Source organism: Onychostruthus taczanowskii, unplaced genomic scaffold (assembly GCF_017590055.1).
Source record: "Onychostruthus taczanowskii isolate IOZ18803 unplaced genomic scaffold, ASM1759005v1 scaffold28, whole genome shotgun sequence".
Taxonomy (NCBI): Eukaryota; Metazoa; Chordata; class Aves; order Passeriformes; family Passeridae; genus Onychostruthus; species Onychostruthus taczanowskii.
Window position 1 is genome coordinate 7,318,843 of NW_024500128.1, and position 22,917 is coordinate 7,341,759.

Genomic DNA, 22,917 nt, shown 5'->3' on the forward strand with positions numbered 1-22,917 from the left:
CAAAAATTCTATAATTTTACGTTGACTCTTTCAGGTTTATTTTCTTGAGTGGGACTCATTAATAGAATCGAATATAACTAATTTCTCATCCCTCCCTAATAGCAGTCAATTGGTTGCTCCCAGTAATTACATTCCAAGGCACTAACATTAGAGCTCTCAGCTTTGGCTCTGGAAGGGAGAGCATCTCTGCTATTTTTTGTGAATGCTGCTGCTTTGGTTGGCAAACCAGCACTGTCTTTTGATGGGGTCAGTAAAGTATCTTTTGACTCGCTGGTGGCTGCTTTAGGCTGTCTGAGGGGGGTTGGGGACTAAAAAGTACTGTTCTGCTGTAAATGAAACAATGCTTCTGAACCTGTAGGGAAAAGAAGTAAACAGCAACAGCAAGGCTTCATGTAAGGAAGCTGGAGTCAAAAGCATTAATACAGATATATATGAAATAGAATATAAGGAAAAAACTGTTTTGGGTGTGTTCCTGTTTGGTTGAATAAAGCTTACTTCCTCACTCCCAAGTCTGGGTGTGGAAAGACAGACCCTAAAGTTTTGCGGAAAAGGGGAGAAGGAAGGTTTGTTTCCTTTCTGGATTGTATATAAATTATGCCCCTATAATTAGATACTTTATCTATGAAAAAACTTTGAGATAACTAAGGCCAGCAACAGTGGTCATGTAAAAGCTCCTTGAGACTGGGGAAGTATTCTGCATTCAGGTTTTAAAATTACTGCTTTGATCACCTAATTCAGGATTATATATGTTTGTATGAAGTATTGGAGCTGTTTTCTCCCTATACCTTTTGTCTGGTACCAGAGTACTTGTTATTCCTTGTGGATAGAAGTCACAGTGGTCAAGCTGCCTGTTCTCAGATCCCTTCTATTCTACCACCTCTTGATGACTAAGTATTTAAAAAGGTGCTGAAGATTAGAAATGTCAGGTAATTACATAGACGCTGTTACTGCACTTTTTTTTGGTAGAGTTGTGTGACTTTCTCTCTCTGGGAGAGAATATAAATAAGCTTTTTCTATTCTACATTTGGTGTTAGTTGGACAATTAGTTAGCACAAGTGTTACTGGCCAGCAAGTCTCACTGGCGTGCTAGATGGTTCCATGTGCAATTAATTTTTAGCTAAGATTTAAATTTCTTTTTTAAGTCGATCTCACAGTTGTCCCCGTTTGCTGGGCTTTCATTCATATCATGGGGCAGCCTGGCAGCATGTGAACTAGATTTCTTTCAGAAAAAAATGTTAAATCACAAGGTCCTGTCAAGGATTACAGGTAATAGTGTCAATTTGCTGATTAGCATTCAGTCCATCTGCCTTGAGGCTTTCATCCAGAAGGAGAGAGAGTCAAGAGGGCTGAAAGAGGAACCTGTGCTAACTGCCTGGGAGGAAGGGCTGGCCACTGGTGTCTAGAAAACCAAACTTGGTTTTGCCAGCTGTGGAATAGTGTGAGCAATAATAGAATTTATAAACCTTTTTATAAGTCTATATTTGCAGTTAAGCCCATAATAACTGCTTACAAATGAGGGCAATTTTTCTGGGCATAGCTGTTTCCAGTAAAAGTGTAAGTGTGGCCTTAGGTGTAGTAGTAAAGTCTTAGTTCCCGTAGTACAACTTTCTATGCAAATTTTGCAGTGTTTGGCTTTTCTTGTATGTAGGAAGTAGTTTGTATTTTCTGTTAGGTGAGGCTGATTTCTTTGAAAGAATATGAGGAAATAAGATGTCTACTACAGGCTTTAGAAGTCTGGGGGATTTTTATGTGTAAAAACTCTGAGAAACGATAAAAGCACATGGCATGTTTAACATGCAGGGTGTAAGCTATAACTTGAACAGTTCAAGTTAGATTGAATTAGCCAAAGCAGTTCTGACTGCATTTTATTGATACATTACTTTGTCAAGTGTTGCAAACGTCTCAGTGGTAAAATCTTCAAGGTTGTTCATCTTAATTCAATAAATGTCAAGGTGCTTAGCATAAAACAGATTAACATTTCAAGGTTTGCTATGGGTTTGCTGCATTTGCTTTTCCTAGTGAGGAAATTAGCAGATAGTCTCCTCATATGGATTGTTGGATTTTAATGATTCCCCCAGTCCCAGGTTGTTCCCATTTGTGACGTTTCAAGACGGTTGAGTAAGCATGAAGACGGATGCAGGAACATAGGTGTGGTGTGTCTGTAGTAGACTTGAGGAGCTTACAAATATTTGTTAAGCAATATTTGTATAGTCATAATGATCTTTAAAATAAGGAAATTGATTTTGACAACAAAAAAGCCAGTGAAAAGCTTTTAAAAATCTAGTTGGTATTAAAAATAAGACCTGTTTATTTTGTGCTACTGTACAAGTGCTGTGAAATGAATGTAGCTTGGAGCAGATCTGACCTGATTTGAAATAACAAATTTAATGCTAAAAGAGTATCTTGTTTCAGAGTCACTATAGCAGAAAATGTCTTGTCTATTTCTTCCTGTGCTGCAGACATCACTGTTGTTTATCACATTAGAGATCTTAATGTAGCTCTTTGTGGGCTATTTGTACTTATTTAACAAGTTTAAAAAAGACATACTTTGGGACTGAAAGATGCCATCCAGGTCACTTTGTGGTTTCTCCCTGTCATGGTAATTATCTCTTTTAATAATTGAAATGAAGCTTTTCAAGTTAAAAAACACTGTGGACCCCCGCTAACCAAGAAAAAAAAACCAACCAAACTTAAAATACCCAACCTGAGAAAGTGTATTTTGTTGGAGTAGCTGTAGAATACTTGGTACAAGGACTTCAGGAGTGGTAGTTGAAGTACTTTATTTTTCAAGATACATTTCCATTTAAATCTTTATTGTTTATCTTTTAAATGGCTCCTTTCAGAATCAGAGCTGGGGAAGTTTTAGGAAAAATTTTGACGCAGGAATGTGCCAACATTGCATCCAGTCCTTCAGGACTGTTTCAAGCAGCAGAAAAGGCACAGCATATGGTCATGATGGCACGGACAGGAATACACATCTCATAATGTTTTTACAGGGAGCTAGGGACCCCCTGAATACTCCTTTTCCAGTAATTGGCAGTCAACTAACAGAGAAGGATAATTTTTACTTCTTTATGAGTTAACTGGTATGGTTGAAAGAAACAGTGCAGCATCCTGATAGATATCACAGCCCTCCATCTCCGGCTGAGGGGGCAGAACGTGTTGTGAAATGTAACTCTGGTGTACAAGTAGCAAGTTGGGTCCAATTACAAATAACTTCTGTCAGTCACTTCAGTACCTGAATTACTTCTGGAGCAATTTAGGCCTATAATTCAAATGAAGCGTTATTACAGATGAGTGGGGAGGAAAAAATAAATCCTAATGGAAATTTGGAAGAAAAGATTGTTTTGCAGTGGTGATAGTGCCAACCTTGGTTTGTATTTTACAGAGTAGAAGAATTATGTTCAAACTGTGACAAGTAGTTAACCTGAAACACTTTAGAGAAAGAGGAAGTTTGTTGTGGTTGTTTATGGTGAGTTTATTTTTGGAAAGAATGCTGTTGGGAGCAGAGGGCTTATTGATGTACCCTGATGTACACAGCTCAGCACAACATATTTTTGCTGAAGTTTGAATCTTGCCTAAAACCATTTTCCACAGCTTTCCAATTGATTTTTCTGCAGGACTGTCTCACTGCAGCGTATCACTGGGTGCTGGGGTGATTGAAGCTGATCTCCCAGTATTGTATTCGATCTGGGACTCTGTCCATGTTTTTTCTCTGACCACTGTGCATGACTTAGATGCTTCACTGTTGAGAAGTCTTGTTCAGAAGCAGATAGATTGGGGCTGCCTGTGTGTAACTGCTCTTCTCAGATATATTTAGCAGTTTATTTTTCAGTTTTATTCAAACTTTTTGAACACTTATCAACTTTCTCTTCTCATAGTTCTCCTCATTCCATCCCCACGTTTTCTGTTGATTATGGTATTTGCCTGTGTGCTGGTTTATCTTTGGATGTGTATTGATGTTTGAGACACCTTACAGTGCAGCATAATGACTGAATCTGCTGGCTTCATCCTTTTAATTGCCTGTTCTTTAGGGTGCTTAGTTATATTTTCACTTTTGTGATGCTGACTTGGCTGTTGTTTTGCCTAGACTTTTGAGAATGGAATTCCCAATAGCACTGTAGTTATTCCAGTACAAAAAACCACACTGTTGTTTTCATCATAGTAAATTTGAACAACAGCTGATGTTACTGAAATTGTAAAAGCCTCTCTACTCCCCACTCTTTTTAAAAGGCTGTTATACTACTAGTTGATAGCATTTGGAAATGGCTAGGAAAACCCAAGAACTGGATCTTCCTTTTCAGAAGTATTAAATTCAGCAGAAAGTCCTTGTCAGTCAGTGCCTTAGATACAGCTCTGTTTTGGAGCTCTATACGCCATCTGGCTGCTTTTTTCTTTTTAATATCAATACCTGTGGATTTCTTTGACATGGCTGTTTTTTCCACCAACTAATGGAATGGTGGCAAACTGTCTTTTTCTAGGCTTCCTTCAATCACTTCAGCGTTGATAGATCTGTAATGTGACCAGCATGAAGTTACCACTGGAAAATAACCAGAGCTGGTGTCTTCAAGACTGCTAGGTCCTTTGAGAGGTTTCCCATCAGAACATGGCAAGGATGATGAACATCACAGATGTTAATGGATAAAACACTGTGAAAAAACCTACTTTTTTATTGTGGCGCTGGGCTTACTGTTAGACTTGTTTATTTCAAGGTCTGTGTTCTTCTAATTTTCTTCTAGCTTTTCAATAATTGCACATCTTTAAAAACTATAAAACCTGGATGCATATTTTTATTTAAGTATCATGTGCTTGTCAGCTGCTTTTCTTAGACCAGGTTATGGTGGCTTTTAGGAAAAAAGACTTGAGTACTTTCCCTTGCCAAAAGAACTACAAAACCAAAACACAAACACAAAAAAATACAAACACACACAAAACAAAAACAAACCCACATAAAACCACCCCAAAGCATAAAAGGTTTGCTTGTTTAATGAAAAACAGAACAAAGTAAAGGGGAAAAAAATTATACTGTGCATTCCATATGTGGTCAGCCTCCTTTTGACTAGTTTTTGTGTAGAGTTTTTTTTTTTTTCTGTAGACTTTTTTTTTTTTTTTTTTAAATCTCTGATTTTTTTTTACAGGTGCTGGAATTCTCTTTTTATGCTGTTTATTAATGTAGTGGACAACTGTTTAAAGATGCTTGGATGGGAAAATTTAGTTGATGTAGAGGGTGTCAGTAGCATGAGTAATAGAATGGAAATGATTCTTCATAATTTTTAAGTATTGGAAAAATCATAATATCCTCAGTGGCATTTATAAAGTGTCCTTCTGGTTTAATTAGAAAAACTGGTCCAGCAATAGCAGCTGTTCCTCTAGGCTGAAGTTCAGATTTTAACCTGGCCTAAGTCTGTGCTGCTGCTGAAAGAACTAATAGCACTTGGCCTGAATGGGATTAGTGTGCAAATCCAGCTGGAGTGTTTTCTGGGAGCTGCAGGGAACATTAGTCTTCAGTCTGCTTGCAGCACAGCAAAGGAAAATCTTGTGTCAGCACAAAGGAGGAATGGCTTGGAGACTAGGATTTAAATTTTTTTTCAGTGGCAGTACTGGTTGATATGACAGTCATGAGGCATTTGTTTCAGAAAGTTGTCAAACTGAGCCTTGGTTGCATTGAACTAATGTTTTGACTAAAAATTTTGAGTATTATGCAATGTTGTGGTTGTAACAAAGGATCTGTGTTAATGTCTGAGATATTTTTGCTTGAAGAATTTTGACTTCTCTAATTGGAAGAGTAGTGGAAGCTATTGATAACTTCCTACTAAAGATACTAAATGAGGCTATGCAGAAGTCAGTCTTGTAGGGTGAAATTGAAAAATATTACTAGATAAACGTTTAAAAACTATATTTTGTGAATTCTGTATGCATCTGAAATTTTTGAGAGCTCAGGGGAAGAGCACAACCTGTAGCACTGCTCAGTTTAAGTCACACATCAGATCAGCTGATATGTGCATAACTTCAGCAACATTATTTGAGTTGACACTTCTTTTAAGCGCTGGTTGTTGCAGCTGCTGCCTGGTGTGGTGTAGGATGAAGGCAAATATTTGTTCTTGGTTTTAAAAGTACAACTTAAATGCTGGTAAATGACACATCCTTTAGCATAGTGTAGTCTTGGCTTTAAATTAGTTGTGTGTTTCCAAATCAGGATGTACGTTTCCAAATGAAACATTTGTGAAATATGGAAATCTTAGTAGTATGCATTTTCAGATGGCTCCCCAAACGGGGAGCTTTCACATATAAACTGTAAGTAGCTCCATGTTTATCAGGTCTATCTCACTTGGACTTCCATGCCTCACTGCAGCTTAATTTCGTTTCCTTTTTTTTTTTTTTTTTTAAAAGTCTCATTACTAAAATTACTATTTCAGGAGAAATGTGTATCTGATGTATCATTTTGGACAACAAACTTGAATAGGAATATGATAATTCTTCAAATTAATTTTTAAGGGTGGCACATGGGGGGCACGTGGGGTGTGGGAAGATTTTTGCTATGGGAGAGCTACATTAGACTTAATTCAGATTTTGAAGTTTGGATAAAACAAAAATGCATAGCACTGCAAGGGTGGTATCGTATTCTAATTTCAGGAATATAGAAATTATGAGTCTGTTTGATGTCCTAGCCCTATAGAAGCAAATAACTTTGAAATCCACAGTGCAGCTCAGCCTTAGTGTAGCATTAATATTGAAATAAAAGATGAGGTGAAACTGATGTTTTGTATAAAAAAGGTTAATTTAGATGGATACCATTACATTGTGGTAGAGAAGAAATTGCAAGATTTCTTTATTTTTGAGGACATATACTGCCTGTAAAAGTGTGGAATATATATGAAGTTGCTAACTTAAAGGAAATTGACTATTGACAAGTATTTGTTCACCACTTTTCTGCTACATCAGTGCCAGGCAGAGCAGAAAACAATAACTGCAACTCAGCAGGCATTGAGGTAGAAAAGAGTTATGTCATATTTTCACTTTCTTACATTGTCTCTTACATTACAATGCAATGTTTTTTGCATTGTATTTGACTGAATGATTTAAGAATTTATGTGAAAAATATTTTAAGAATGATGATTTGTATCTCTTCTGACTAACCTCAATGTGTATCATCCTCACCTTCTGTAAAGGACAAGCCTATCACTTGCCAGATTCAGCATCCTTGGCTCTGGGCTGTGTCCTCTATAGCTGGCAGGAATTCCAGAAGGATTCCTGGTCCACCTCCCATGTCTGTCCTTCAGACTTACCCACTGCAAAACATAGCAAGCATTCTAGACAGGTCTCAGGACATGACTTTATCAGATGTGTCTGTTTTCCTTTCCACTTTGTAAATGGATGCTTCTATTGGTTACAAAATCAGCTCAGTTTTCTTCTAAGTCATTATTAGAAAACTGAACAGTGGTGGCAGCAGTTTGGCAGCAATGGCTTGGCACTTAAGCAGAACAGTTGTTACCATATTAAAAGGGGTGTGGTCTTGAAACGCAAGCCTATTCCACACCCTTTTTTAGAGCTAAAATACCCATTTTTACAATTCCAGCGGGGACTGTCTTATGGAAACAGAAGCACATTTTGCCAAGGTTGCTTAAAAGTAGCAGCAGTGTATCCAGGAGAGTACATCTCTATGATCCTCTTGCTCCAGACCGAAGAAGCAGAATTACCCTAATTTGCAAACAACATTGTCCTAATTTCTCATTCCTTATTGCCACAAGAATCATATCACAAAGGGTGTATTTTCACAATTCTGTCTAGCTGTCTGTGTCTTCTGCTGGCCACTTGTGCCGGTTTAGGGGTTTGTCATAACATAACTTCCTGCTATAAAAAGTGCTTCCAAGGATAATAAAGAGAGAAAGCATCAAGAGGGAAGGTACAAGGTATTGGAAGAATTTTTTCCTATCACAAGAAATGTTCTAAGTTAAGTCTTCTTACAAAGTTTTGCGGATTTACTTAATAGCAGTGTCCCATCCGGGATATTTTGAGAGGACTCAATATACTTCCAGTAGCTTTTATTCTGTTGTAGTGTAAATTTTCAAGGGAAGATATGACGAAGAATTGAGTAAGTCAATCTAAGTGCTCTTTGTACTCTTCTGTAGAGACTCATTAGGTTCCATGTAAGTAAAAATAATTTTGATTTTTTTGTCCTTCTGAAATTTTCGGTGATAGTCATGCCTTAGATGTATCAGTTGGGTGGTGTTTGGAGGAAGATGCCGCCTAAAGTGCTTCACCTTTCTCTCCTTTTGCTCTGATTGATGTGTAGAGCTTCTTGTTCTTGAGTTGCATGCATGCCACACTCAGATGTTGACCCAGTATCTGTACCAAGTGTTTTAATCTTAAAGGTTAAGTAAACCCCATCACTCTTTCTTATGTTTTCATTAGCATTTTGATAGCTGTGTTTCTGTCCAAGTAATGAAAGAGCCTATTGTGACTAATCTGCGATCTGTGTTCATTAATATACTTTTTATTCTTTAGTCAGCAAATGTAAGCAGTTATGTACTGGAAATGCTGTACAACTGGTTGTCAGCAGTAATGTAGAGATGACAAATCTCATGTTCCTATAATCTTCCCCTCTTTTTTAAAAATAATTCATATAATCAGGGAATTCAATTGTATTACTCTATGGAGGCAAATAGAGGGATAAAGTCCAGCTCTGCAGCAGTGGTCTCAGATGTTTTGCTTTCTTGCCTTAAACAGAGCATGCTGCTTTATCATTTTTCACAACTGTTTCTGTTCCTCTTGATTTGATTTTTGAAGTAATAAGATTTTTTTTTTCTTCTCTTGTGAAGGCTCTTTATTTTTGCTGTGTCAAAGCTTGTGAAAATTGAAGGTATATCCTCATTATGAGGTTTCACCATAGAAGATTTGTCCTGGAACTCTGCAGCTTCTGTCATTTCCAGTTGAATTCTTTAACCCAGTTACTTCACAGAGAGCTTGTGCATTGAGATTGCCCATGTAGGTCAGTTTTTACAACTTCATGTTGCTTGTAGTTTCTCTAAAGCTGCATTACAGTATGACTACAGCTTAATCAGATATAGGAGTTTTATTTCACCTAACACAGAAAACAAAGGAAGGTAAGCTTTGGCCAGTGGACTGCAGCTGTTATTGGTGTGCTTGTAACTCTGAAGCTCAGATTGTTACATTTCAGCTATTCTTGGTACTAGATAAGAGTGGACCAATGCCATGCTGTGTTTTTGTCATCTGCAGTAATGTTGAAGAACTGGAAGTGAAGAGAAACTTGTGGTTTTGGTTCCTTGGATTTACTGGGCTGCAAATTTTTGTCCAAAATGCTGAAAGATTGCTTTCCGTGCCTCATGTTAAATTAGGTAACATGTCCTATTTTAAATGGCTACTTTGCAGACATGCTGTTTATCAGGAGCAAAGCCTGTATATGCAATTATAGCAAATAAAGCTTCAGGAAGTGCCACAAATTCTTTGACTTGTGAATTGTTGATGATTCTCTTGTGAGAGAAGTCTAGTTTTAAATGCAGATTTTTACACTTATCCTTGTTTCCAAAAAGAGAGGAGAGTATTTGACTTAGCTCATCTATCTGGTGTCATCTCCCCCTCATTTTCCCATCCTGAAGCCCTGTGTGCCCTAGTTTGCTGGATTGCTTCTTGCTTCGCATGCTGCATTGTGAATTCTACTGCAAGAGTTAGATTGGGAGTAGGGGACCATTTTTCTTGGCAGTAGCCAAAATTTCACATGTGAAGTTAACCCACTGTTTCATGGCAGCTTTAATCTGTCAGTTGTAGAAAGCTAGACCTGCTTCTGCTTTGAGAGGAAACAATAGTACTTGGGAAATGCCATGTAGAATCTGTTGCATGTTCTTCTGAGGTACTTCCCATCCCTGCTAATGGCTTTTCTGAGTTATTTAAATGCCATCTCTGACAAGAATGATATACTAAGAGTCTGCCCTCAGTTATTGCACTTTAAATTCTGCTCTAAGAAAATTGATTAAGTTGTCTTGCTGTGTCCTAAATGCTGATATTATGCTGCTGTTGATGCAGTTGCTGACAGGCAGAAATGGATTTATTACTGCTAGACTTCCCCATTCTTCTGTTTTGCTCGGAGCATCTTTGTGGCTCTAACATATGTTGCTTCCATAATTTATGCTTCACATTCAAGTTGTGAAATGGTGGAGCTTTGACTTTCTCCCCTTTATAAATGTCTGTAAAAGAGAGTTGATAATTTGCAAGATTTCACATGACACCATCCTACATGGAAAAGTAGATATGTGGTAGCAGCACGGTCCTGCTCCCATCCTTCTCCTGATGGGTTTCATTTGGATGTTCTTACATGTTTATTGGACTGTTGGTTTGTATTTTGTAGAGCACTGAAGGCAGGAACTAGCAGTTACGAAAGCTTCTAAAATCAGACTTGAAATTAAAAGCATCTTGTAGTCTCCATTTTTGTGGTTGTCGATAATGACATGGCAGAGCATCATTTCCCCTTGGCAAGAGGATGGTTCTGTCATACCACTTACCATAGTTCAGGGTCTTTGATTATTCCTGTAGCTTCCCTTCTGTATGAAAGCACAAGCCTGCATGTTGAAGTGCCATCCAAGCCATTGCACATTTGCATAAAGCTGCAGGTGCTGTCGTGCATATAAACTGTGAATTGTACAAGGATGAAAGAAGATGAAATGCATTCTTTTTTATGCCTTCTGACAAGCTTTTTACCCTTCTTTGAGTCACCAGCATCAAACTAATGGGATTATATTTTAAGCAAAACTGTCACAATAATTAGAATTTATAAAATTGAAAAATTCCATTAAAAATTTGCTCACCAGCTAAAAATAAAATATTCTTTGATGTAAACATTCTGTGTAAGGTTGTGGAGAAGTACAGCTTTTTTCTGTTGAATTTGATCCCCTTGTAATAACTCTTTGTGGCTATCAAATGTGCTATCAAATGCACTTCATCACAGAGGAAACGTGTTGTTGGATATCTTAATTCTGAAAAAGCAGTAAAGCATCTGCAGCTTATGCTTGACTGTATCAAGGAACTCGAAATACAGGTGTCTACTTAAAATACCGTGGAAGCTTCCAAAAACCCTGTGCAATTTGTAGAAACTTGCTTACCACGGGACTTACTGGCAGCTTTTGTCTATTGAGCTACAAGTCCCACTGAGATGAGTTACCTTCTCTCAGCCATCAGAGCTAGCAGCTAATGCTTCTTTTCAATCTGCAGTTCTTGCTGTGTCTGGTTAATAGAGGCAGTGGCAGAGAGACTGGACCATCTTCTTGGTGGTGATATGTGAAGCAAATCACTTTGAGCAGTTTAACTGAAGTCTTGGCTTCCAGTGCTGCAGAACATTTTTCTTGCTGGTGGGTGGTTCCTTGGCAGTCTTGTTGTCCCACCTGGAGCTTGGGAAAGCAACTTGAAATTCCTAAATACACGTAGCACTTGTGGTCATGTTCTCAGTGGTGCAGTTGACTGTCACAGGGCACAAGCATAAAATACTGTTTCACTGGTAGATAGCCAAGTAATTCTTAGTGAAGAGTAGAAAACTTCTGGTTATTTCTGCAAGAGTAACTTATAATGAAGAGGTAGGAAGTCATGCAGAGAGCACGCTGAGAATGTTCAAGATTGGTTACTCACCTTGATCACTTGTTATGTTTAATGAGCTCTCACATGAGGTCATAAATCTAAGAATGCAAGTCATACTTTTTTTGGGGCTTGAGTTTTAGAAAACTAGATCCTAAAAATATAGAAGGAAACTGATCCTCAATTTTTAGAATGATGTGGTATCTAGAAGGTGTAGTGTGATGCATTATTGAGAGGGGCAATATATGAATGAGAAAACTGAGGTCTCCACCAGCAATTACAAATAAAGCTGGAAGAAAGAAAGCTAGGTTGGACTTCTTGTCCATTTTTCTCATAGATATTTGAATATGAATGGCAGAGGCTAGAAATTTGGAGGAGGTTGGAAATATGCTACATTCTCAATGTGCCACAGCAGTGAATGGTGAAAAAACATCATTAAGGGTAACAATTCACTTCTGTTATCACAGGGAGCAGATGCTGGCAATCTGAGGCTTTTTGTGGTAATAAAGTCATAGCAAGAACTGATGAAAACAAGTTAGCTGTGAGTAGATTTTTTAGCTGATTGTCACAGATTAGGATTTCTGGTTCATTTATGAGGAGGGATTTGGAAATGAAGGTGAAGGATTTATGTAGCTCAGTTGAGCTAGTTACTTACTTTTTTACCTGAGCACTGCTTTCCTGTATTCACACGGATTGTACACCATTGTTCTAGTTTTTTAGTTGTTAATTTCCTTTGCTTACTCGCTTTAGACTGGAGACTATTTACATGGTTTGCAAACCATCCCAGTTGTTGCCGGTGGTCTCCTCTGACCCCCAGAAGTATGTTTGACATCTGTATGCTTGATATATAAAAGAGGAGACTGACTGTGTTGTTTTTTGGTTTTTTTCCTTGGTGTTTCTTCTCATGTTTACAGCTAGTCTTAGATGCATAGGAGAAAAGGAAGGTACTTGATCAATGTTTTGTTCACAGAAGAAGAAATTTTGCTATCAGAGGTTAGAGTGATGAGCTGTCTTTATAAATATGCTAATGGTCAAGAGGTAGTCATTAACCCAAGTGTGTATAAGAACAGTTCCTCTCTATTTGTACAGCCATTTAGAAATTCGTGGACTTGAAAAGAGTTGGAACTTCTGCTAGTCCTCTGAGGGCTCACAAAAGGTATTCCTTCACAAAAGTATGTTAGTAAAAGTATGCTCTTATTTCTACCAACAAGTGTGGCCAGCTCCATGTGTTTGAATGTGACTATAAAAACAGCTTGATAAAATGTTAGCATTTGAAAACACTAAGTTGCTCATAAATATGGGACACAAATAATGAAGAATAATGAAGAAAACATTATGGTTTTCTTCATTACAAAGAAGAAAAAATAAATAATAATGAAGAAAAATACAAATAATGAAGAAAATACAAATAATAATGAAGAAAATTATTCTTCAATATATGAATATAAATAATAAAGAAAAAATAATGAAGAAATAATGAAATTATGAAGAAAAATAATGAAGAAAATAATGAAGAAAAAAACAATATTCAGAAGAATTTGAAGCCTATGTGAAATATTTAGTGGGAGAGCGAGGGCAAGGTAAAAGCAGTACCTGGATACCAGAAATAATTAACATTGTGGATTCAGGATTACCCTGCTAAATAAATGCTTTCCTTTTTTTCTTCTTTTTAAAACAAATTTCTAAAAGTTGCTCACTCTAAATTAGGCACGTAGGTCTAACCACATCATAATTCATTAAGTGATTAGAAGTTATTTCTGTTGAAGAGTTCTATTACATTACATCATTTTGTCAGTTCATGCAATGGTCAAAGGGCAAAATTTCATCAGAAGTGCTCACTGAAAATGGGAAGATGCATTTTATTTGGGATGTATCATTTTGTTTCTGTAAAGGCAAATAAAATTGTTTTCCCTTCTCCCTTGAAGTTTTGTTAGTTGTATTCATAGCCTGTTGCATCTGTGCAAGCAAATTTCCCAGCCTTTCCAGCAGGCAATCCTTTTTGGTAGTTTTGGGAAGGACAGAGGGTTTTGTTTGGCTGTGTAGTTCAGAGAGTTTTGAGTTTTGTATGTGTTTGGGGGGGCTTGTTTTGTGTGTGTTTGGGGAATTGTTTTGGTTGGGGTTTGGATTTTTGTTTTACTTACCATATTTCTAATGAAAATCAGAATATTTTAGTGTGTCCACAAAGGCTGCTAAAATGTTCACTTACACTTGATCTCTCTAATTCTGCTTTCACTGTAGTTATCAGAGAAAATCTTGTTTTATTACAGTGGAAGCAGCATGACTTCCTATAGTAGAATACTAAATGTTCCAATTAGATTTTTTTACCTACAGTTTCAGTGCAATTGTTTTATTTGATATTATAACCTCTTACTGCTGTTGCAAATGCTGACCCTTATGTGGTCTAAGGCACAACTGCATCCAGGGTTGGTGCATTGATGCAGACTCTTACATGTGATACCTCAATTACTGCTAGCAGTCAAGCAGTTTAAACTGTTATAATCTGCACTGGCTGATTAAAGTTAGCATGATGTGTAAGGATATCCAGGATGCTGGGCACCTTTGGGAACAAGATTGAGCATAAATATCCTTAGCATACTTTCTTTTCACTAATTTCAGCTCAAAATTGTCTTCACATTCTTGCAGCTGTGAGGGTGGTGAAGGGTGAGGAGGGGAACAAACCTCAGCTCTCTCAGTGTGTAATGCTTCAGCAGTTCAGAGACTGCTTGGTATGGAGTGCCACAGCTGCCCAAGCCATCTAGGAGAAGCTGCAGGTTTTCCATTACACTCTTTTGAAGCTGAAAATCTTATTTCCATATGTGGAATTTCAATGACAATTTGACAGGCACTCATTTTCATGAGAAGTGGTTGTTTTCAGTGTTTTTCACCTGAAATTCTTCAGCATATTAAGACTGGCAGTAACCATAATAGAAGGGAGAAAGAATGGGCAACCCTTTTTGTATACTCAAGTAGAATCTGATGCTAATATCTTTCTTCAGTACTGTAGTAGGGTGCCTTTTACAAGATTATGGTCAAGTTAAAAAGTGAAGGTCACTGAAAGGATATAAATTGTACATTTCAAAACCAGAACCACCCTCTTGAGGGTGGATAAAAACCTTCAGTTTAACTGGAATGATGTCTATCTCTTGAGCAGGGTTGCGAGACGGAGGTTAAGCTTTAACCAGGATGCATCTATGAGATTGGAAAGTTGGGCATTTCAGAAGCTTCACTCTGTTGCAGAATTGTTGGGGGGCCCCTCGGCTGCAGCTGACCCTGCCCTTTTAAGTCTTGCTAATGCAGAGTAGAAAACCTGAGTCTTTTATAACCAGACTCTGAGGCATAGTTCATAGGTGTCTCATGCATCTGACCACGGAAAAAGGCAATGATGAAATCTTGTCAGCAAGCATGTCCCTGATGGCTTGCCTAAACCTGTCCTGGTGGGGTTAGTGTTCATTGCTGTTTTGACACCCATACCTTGAGTACCTATCTCCCTTTCCATCAGCCTGGCCGTGGGCAGCTCCTGCTCGCAGCATGGGTTAGCTCATCTGTCCAAGAGGGTGGGGTTTGAAGAGCAAGCACTGCTGGGGGCGCAGACAGCCGGCAGGAGCTCTGGTTGCAGTTTCATCAGCTGCTAATCCGTTTACAGTGTAGCTAATGAGATTGCTCTGCTCGGTGCTGCAGACGCTCTGTGCTGTACCACTGTAATCGAGATGGCTGCTGTGTGTGAGCCAGCTCGTGTAGGAAACCCGGATTCCTGTTACAGGGGAGACAGTTCCTAACTGCTTTCTGCTGCATAACTCTCTTGTGTTAACCCAAGACATTTATCTCAAAAAAGGGCTGGAAGTTTTCTCAGTTCAGTCTCTAAATCAACAGAATGTTTGTTGGAGCTGGAGTGATCAGTGCTTTAGTTAAGTTTTACCTTTCAGTCATGGGCGCAGTTCAGCTCATTTTCCTCCCTCAGTGAAAGTACATGGTTTGCCTTTCAATTTGTTCGCTTGAAAGCAAATTTCTCTGTGTCTGTTTCTGTTTAGATCAATGTACTGACAGACAGACTGCATATGAAACCTAAACAGAAAGAAAGCAGCATTTTTTATACCTTTTTCCTTAGCTCTCATGCCAGTGTAAATTGTCTTGTTGAAGTAGTTTCTTAACCAAGAAAAAAAAAAACCCAAAAAACAAACAAACAAAAAAAAACCCGAAAAAACCCCCCAAAAAACCAAAACAACCCCTCCCAAAAAAACCCAAAACAATAAAACCCCCAAAAAATTAAGCAAAGGATTTTTCTTTTAAATAATAAATAGTTGATCTGAAATTCTTGCCCTTGTCTCTGTAGAGCTGTAAATGGAGGGTAATCTTTGTTGTGGTATGTTTAGCTGTTTTTGCTTGGATTGTCATGGCAGTAGTGTCTTCAGATTGTTCAGCAAAGCTGATTTACTGTTGCTCGTGAAGAAATTATCAAAAAAGCCTAATAAAATCCATCCCCCTTCTGTACCCCACAACAAAATTCCCAGGCAAACCACGTAGTTTGAAACTTCATTTTATCTCTTTTGGCTTTAATACTTATAGCAAGCTAATCTCAATCTTTCTCCCTCTGCCCACTCCCACCCCCACTTCTTTTTTCCCTCTCTGATAATAAAGACTGTCAAATAAATAATATTTGAAAAAAAAAGAGACAACTTTATCTGCTTTGGCATTATGATGAGTTATACCAGGAAGATAGCTTGTGTATAAAATCCAATGTAATATCATCTTTGAATGTTGTAATGGGAGAAATGGACAAAAGTGCTGAACTCACTCAATACTTATTATGATCAAAAAAATTAATGTATAGAGCACAACAGTGACAGTTGGATTTGAAAAGTTTTCCTTTAAATTGGAAAAGATTATAGATTCTCAAAGTCTTAGAGTGCAGTGCATGTTTTCAGGTACTATGTTTAAAGAGTGTTTGAAATGTGGATCTAAATGTTTATATTTGACGTGATGGTCCTGGTTTTACTGAAACTGTTCTGTTTTCTTCTAGGTGAATCTGGACTGGGAAAATCAACACTAATCAACTCATTATTCTTAACAGAATTGTATTCCCCAGAGTATCCAGGTCCTTCACACAGAATTAAAAAGACTGTACAGGTATGTCTGGGGAAAAAAAAGATGCAGCCTGAATATTGTAGCTTGCAATTTAGTAATGTAAGGCAATGTAAGTTGTCACATAAGCATCTGAGTTTCAAAATACATTTGGTTATGATATGAACCCCTGAGAAATATTCAGTGTGTCTGAACAGCAAAACTTTCAGGTTCTCAAACCTGTAGCCTGTAGAAATGTGGGAGCCCTGAATTGTTTTGTGTTTTGCCTGTAAATTAAAAAGCACGTATATGTGCAGAATGTTTTGAAAATGTAGTGTTTATTATCAGTTAAAATAGTGAGTAAATCTGTAGAAATACATAGGTGTGCAGTAAAACCTGTCTGTTAGGCTTTTAGAGATCAAATAGTAAATGATTTGACAGAAGTGCAGACTGGGTATAAAAGTATCTGTGAGTCTTCTGCTGACAGTATCCTTAGTGGTACCTTGTTTACCTGTTACAAGTTGTTATTCTAAAACATCAGGGACTAGGGTGAACCTGCCTGACTTTAAGCACTAGACTGAGGCAAAGATGATGTTCCTGCAAGTGCATGATGCAACTGAAATATTAAGCCAAAGACTGGAAAACTTCAACTGATCTCTTTTTTTGTGCAAATACTTGCTGCTTGCTACTTTCTCTTAAGAAAAGGAGGGTGTTTTCTGTGTTATAAAAAGATTGATAAAAAGAACAGCTACCTAATGCTAAGGAATAATAATACTATGGGTAGTTTAGGAAATCATTGTGTTTTTGAGGTACTTTCTGCCTCCAGAGCTGAGCAGCTGAATAAGGATGCATGAGCTCTGCTTACCTCTCCTGATGTGCACTTGCTTAAGAATTTGGTGAAGATAGCTTGTGATGATCTAACTTTGTACAGGTGAGGACCAAGGGTGATCACCATTGCTTCTTTTGTCCAACAGAGTTCCTCCAGCTGCAAAATTCAACTGTGGCTGAAGGGACTGGGCAGTTGCAGAGTTACCATAAAGTGATTAAACTGTCTTGAGTTAGGAGGGTATGCAAGGTGCTAAACAGAAGCTGTAAAATAGAGTGCTTTTTTACTCATTGGAATCAAGTAATTAAGCACCAGTGTCATGAACCGCTGTCCTTATTGCTTTGTGGGACCTCGGGGGTTTTTTTGTTTGGGGTTTTTCTTAAAACATTTTTTAAATCCAATGTCAGAATACAGAGTAATTAACCACAGTAGAAGAAAAAACTTAGTTGTTATGTCCATATCGAGAAGCTTAAATTGCATTGCTAATCATTTAGATCAACCTTAAAGTTTGAGTACTATTACAAAATTAATTCATTGCAGAATATCAATTTTTCTTATTTGAGGAAAGCTTTTGAACATCCAGAATTTGGTTAACAATATATTAATAGTGCCTAAGCTTTGTTCATATCTGTTATGCTGCTTTATTAGTTTAATGTAAAACCAGCGACTGACAAAATTGACTTGAAAGCTTGTTATCAGGGACACCAGACCATTATTTGAATAAGGTCATGAAACGGCTTACTTGTTTCAGAGATGCTAAGTGGGATGGAAGAGGTGTGCAGAGAGTTAAACTCTCATATAATATACTTATTACTGAGCCAATCAGTGGCTGTTGGAAAACTGAATAGATGGGTGACTCTTTTATTGGAAGAAAGATGTAGCATGATTTCATTACTGATGATTGCATTTTAGTTTAGCAGAAGCTAAACCAATTCAGGTTATGTTCATTGAATTTTAGTTTAAATAACTGTGGGATGGATTCCCTGTCATTGGAAGATTTTTGGTTTTTTCAGCTGTGAAAAATTTTTGGAAGAATTTGTATATAAGCTAACAAAAAAACCCAAACCAAGACATCTTCCAGAGAACTCATTCCCCCCTAGTTAAAGATGCATCAGTGTAAAAAAATATATGAAAATATGTGTAGAATTTATGGAATTTGAGTTAAGTACTTTCATCTGTTAGGGGGCGAGATTAGATGATCTGCTGTTTATTCTGACCATTGGGGTGGTTTGATTTGTACTGGTTTACTGGTTTAAGAAAAAGACATACTTTTCAGAAAGCCTCACTTAATGATTTTTTCCCCCTATGTAAAGCTGGAGAGGGAAAGAAAAGGGCTTGAAGAGAGCTCAGGCTGAAAAACCATTGCATTTTTTTTCTTTCTTCCACTATGTAGGCTAAAGCTTGAGGCCAAGAGCTTGCCAAAGCTATTTTCAATACTGAATTGGGATCTGACATGACTTAGAAAACAATATGGTGGGAATGAAATAGATTTAAAGACAGTCTTCCCCTCTGGAAACAAATTTTGACTTTATCTAATAAGTACTTTTTGTTAAAATATACTTAAAATGCAACTTTGCTTTCAGTTTCTTGGGATGAATGAAAAGTCAGTGTAGCATTTTAAGAAAGAAACTGAAACTATCTTATTTCATTGTCACTGTAAGTGAGGATAAAATTGTTTCCCCCTACAAGCTTGAAAATCATGTGTGGTAGCAATGTGTATGATGTGGAGGTGTTTCCTGTCAAATATTAAAGAATAAGCAGTGGGAGTTGCTGTTTGGATCCACTGGATTTGTACTCCCTGCCAGTGAAAGCCTTTTTAAGTTGAGGATTGATAAAAGGGTTTTGTAGAGTAGGGATGAGAGGCCACCTCACTTGAGCATCCTCAAATCTTGGTTGTAATAATTACCAGTTATTATATGGTGGGAGCAACTTACTGATCAGGAATTGTGTAAGAGGCTCTTACATAGATAAACTCAAACTGTGGTTTGGGCTTGAAAACCATTGCAGTTTGGAGTTGCTTTGTGAGGCAGCTCCTTTGCATTTATCTCTTAGAAACGCAGAAGAACGGTTAAGAGTAAGTGATTTGGTGTCAGATGAATTCAAAGGAAACATACTCAGAAATGAGAGGGTATTAAATGTGTTTTCTCTGATTATTATCTGATTGCCTTAAATGCTGGATGGCAAAGACATGTTTCATCCAATAAACAGCAGTCAAGCTGTAACAAGCACCAAGCCATGAACGCTGTGTAGTAACTGCCAAGGAGACCCGTGTGACCCAGCTGACTGCAGTGCATGGGAAAATGCCTATTTGGAGGAGACTTTTCTTAAAAAGTCTTGAATTCCAAGACTTGAACTAATGTTTTCCATGAATCCCTTGGGAATACTTGTAAATCAGACGATGGGATGCAGTTGGATGCTTAACTGTGAATGACACTAGTTTACAGTGATTTTCTGGATCTTTTCCAGATGTTGCTGCTTTCCGTGCCTTTGACCATGTATGGACACATCCATTTAGGTTAGAAAAATGCAACTTTGCAGAGGCTTTGTGGCAGGGTCTTCGTCTACTGTTTCCTACCAGTAGAATCTACTGCTTATAGTATATACTGGATGTGGTCTGATTGTCCACAGCACAAGCATAGGACTTGTAATTAATCAGCTAATGTCTCTTGTTCTGTAGGTTTGTGAAAACCCTGCTCTGATAGCAGATACCTACATGAATTTATGAAAAGTGAGAAAAAAATTTAAATCCTCACAATCCAGAAATGTATTAGCACTGTCTGCAGAGATTCAGTTGCTGCAGACCATTTGTCAGAAGGTGACTTCACAAATTCAGTCACACTTAGATTTTTACAAGCATGCAGAATCAGAGAAAATGCTTGGCTTGACACTTCTGAGATCTCCTGACCTTTCTTTTCCTTTGTTATAAACAGATGTTCAAGATAATGTTTTATTAATTGCTTATTTTGTAAAGGCATTCCACCATGGGCCCATAACAATTTAATGGTTCTTGCTGGGAATTTTTGTGCTGGAGAATAAAGCTGATACCTTGTAGCTCTTGGCAAGAGTACTTCTCTTAACATTATCATCTCTAGTATTTTGCAAGTGTTGTGGGTTTTGTATACTTGTAGAGAGCTTGGTAATAGGAGGTCTGTGTGATTACTATATGCAAGATAGCCAAAAGAATGCAAGGAATCAGAAGTTAATCTCTTGTGTGCTAAAGCTTGTGAGTAGTAAACTCTTGGCTGAGTTGACTATGGCAAGGGATTACCGTCTTGAGTTCTGGTATCAGTTGTGTGCAATAAAATTTCTTGGTAGAACTCTAGAGGATGGGGGAAATACACTCACCATAATTAAAATGTACATTTCTAAAGCCGTGCATGTATTCCTAGGTTCTCATGGCTTTCAGCTGCACGCTTTTGGAAGGATGAGAGTTGTATAGTTTGTGAAAGATTAACTTGGTGGTGGCTTAGGCTGTGTGTGTACAGTTTTGTTTGTTTGGTTTTGATTTCTGGTTTTTTTTCACACCTTCCTAACCTTGCAGTAAGGTCTGTTCAAGTTGGAGTTTGAATTGGGTGGTCTTGAAGTCCAGCCCAACCTGGATACTTCTGTGGCCAGTTTCCTGGTAGCCATTAACTGTTTGAATACTAGCAGCGAAAGGGACTGAGTTGGGTAGGATCCCTACTGAGAAGTAGACAAAAATAGCAACCTGCACACTCAGAGGTTAAATATGTTAATAAGCTTTCTTTGGAGGTAGTTACTGTTTTCTGTGATTCTGGATATTTTCTTCTGAATTGGAATCAGTGTTACACTTGTGCAAGAGGGATTTATTTCAACTTTCTGCCGTGTTAGTTTATCTTGTGGGTTTACACTGCATCACATAAGAAGTGATTGCAGGGCGTTTGCAACAATGTTCAGGTGTGGCTGTGAGAGTCTAGTTCACTTGCATAACAGTTAGAGATGTGCAAGACCTTAAGAAGCATTAATATTATATTTCTCAAATCTTGAACTGGTCAAGAGACCATCCAGGTAGGGCTTATTATAACTAGAACTTTCTTTTCTCTCCTCAGTTAGGGTTTGTGAGGCTTTAAGGAATGTTAAGCAATGAGCAACAAGGTGGCATCACCTTGAGTCTTCCGGCTCTTGTGTGGTTCTGGATAAATTACGTACATGGCTGATAACTTGAATCCATATCTAGAAAACAGTGTCACTAGTGATTTAATAGGAATTGTTTTAATATCAGTGAAGAAAAAGGTTGATTAAATGTCTGAGCAATTGGAAAGAAGCCAACATGCGTTTGTTATTTCATACTGCTGTGCATCTCACTGATAGGACGGTGGTGTACAGCATCTTCTCAGGCAGATGGGCCTGACTTTGGCAATATCAATAGTTACTGAATTATTAGTAGGAAGAAGGGGTAGCAGTCCTTGTGCTGCTTAGCCTAGTTCTTCTATCATGACATGCCTAATCTGTTGGATGACATGTTCACTGCAAGCTGCCTCAGCTGTGCTGCGGATGGGTGGTCACAACTGGTGGCATGAAGTCCCACGCCCCAGTCTTGCATCATTCCTTGCCTTCTGAGGCGGGTTTCCATCAGTGACTTGAGCTAACAGGAACCCAATCCATTACAGTCACATGAGGTCTAGCTCAGCAGATTGCAGCCAGATTGTATTACTTTCCAGTATAATTCTGTTTGTAATAGGAAACCATGACTTTGTGATTCCATTCCCAACCATTATCCTAGCTGAAGTATAAATGTATTCTTAAAAATACATTAACAGGACTAGAAGTGTCTAAGGTGCTTGTGAGGAGGACTAGTTTTGAAAAGTGTCATTTTCTTTGACGTGACCAAGTTTGCAACTTTATCAAGTTTAATGCCCGGTTAAGGTTTTTCCTGTTTAATCAGGAATTTAAATATTAAAATATCCCATATACTTAGAGGGTTCTTTTATCACTGACTTTAATTAAATAATTACCTTTTTCTTTAAAAAAATACTAATTATTGTAAAATTATTCGGATTTTATAAGCAAAACAGACACAGTGCATTTTTCTGAAGCAGAAAAGGTAGCAATTCTTTGTCAGGCTTCTCATTCATTGAATGCTTTTCCCAGTGTTAAAGATAGGTGACTAAACTGCTAAAAATTTAATCTTACTGTATTTATTTTACAGGTTGAGCAGTCAAAAGTTTTAATCAAAGAGGGTGGTGTTCAGTTACTACTTACAATAGTTGACACACCAGGATTTGGAGATGCTGTGGATAATAGTAATTGGTAAGACATTCTTTGTATGTTCTCCCAAGATAATTCTGCATTGTGTTTTGTGTGTGAGATATACCTTGTGACATATTTTAAAATGCAGGCTTCAATATTTAGTTAAAATATTAACAATTGTAAACTTTTCATTTAGCTGAAAACTCATAAGTACTATAATTCCAAGTAGCTGTATAACTTACTCA

At 37.7% G+C, this 22,917-nt stretch overlaps 1 protein-coding gene across 4 annotated transcripts in view; it reads left to right on the top strand.

Moving 5' to 3' along the window:
* SEPTIN7 (septin 7) overlaps nt 1-22,917 on the top strand; it is a 79,436-nt gene that overhangs the window by 35,847 nt on the left and 20,672 nt on the right. For all 4 annotated transcript variants that reach the window (XM_041407742.1, XM_041407741.1, XM_041407744.1 and 1 more), the window contains exons 4-5: nt 16,598-16,704; nt 22,632-22,732. In XM_041407742.1, coding sequence (XP_041263676.1) covers nt 16,598-16,704; nt 22,632-22,732 — 208 coding nt within the window. The remainder of the gene's footprint in view (nt 1-16,597; nt 16,705-22,631; nt 22,733-22,917) is intronic.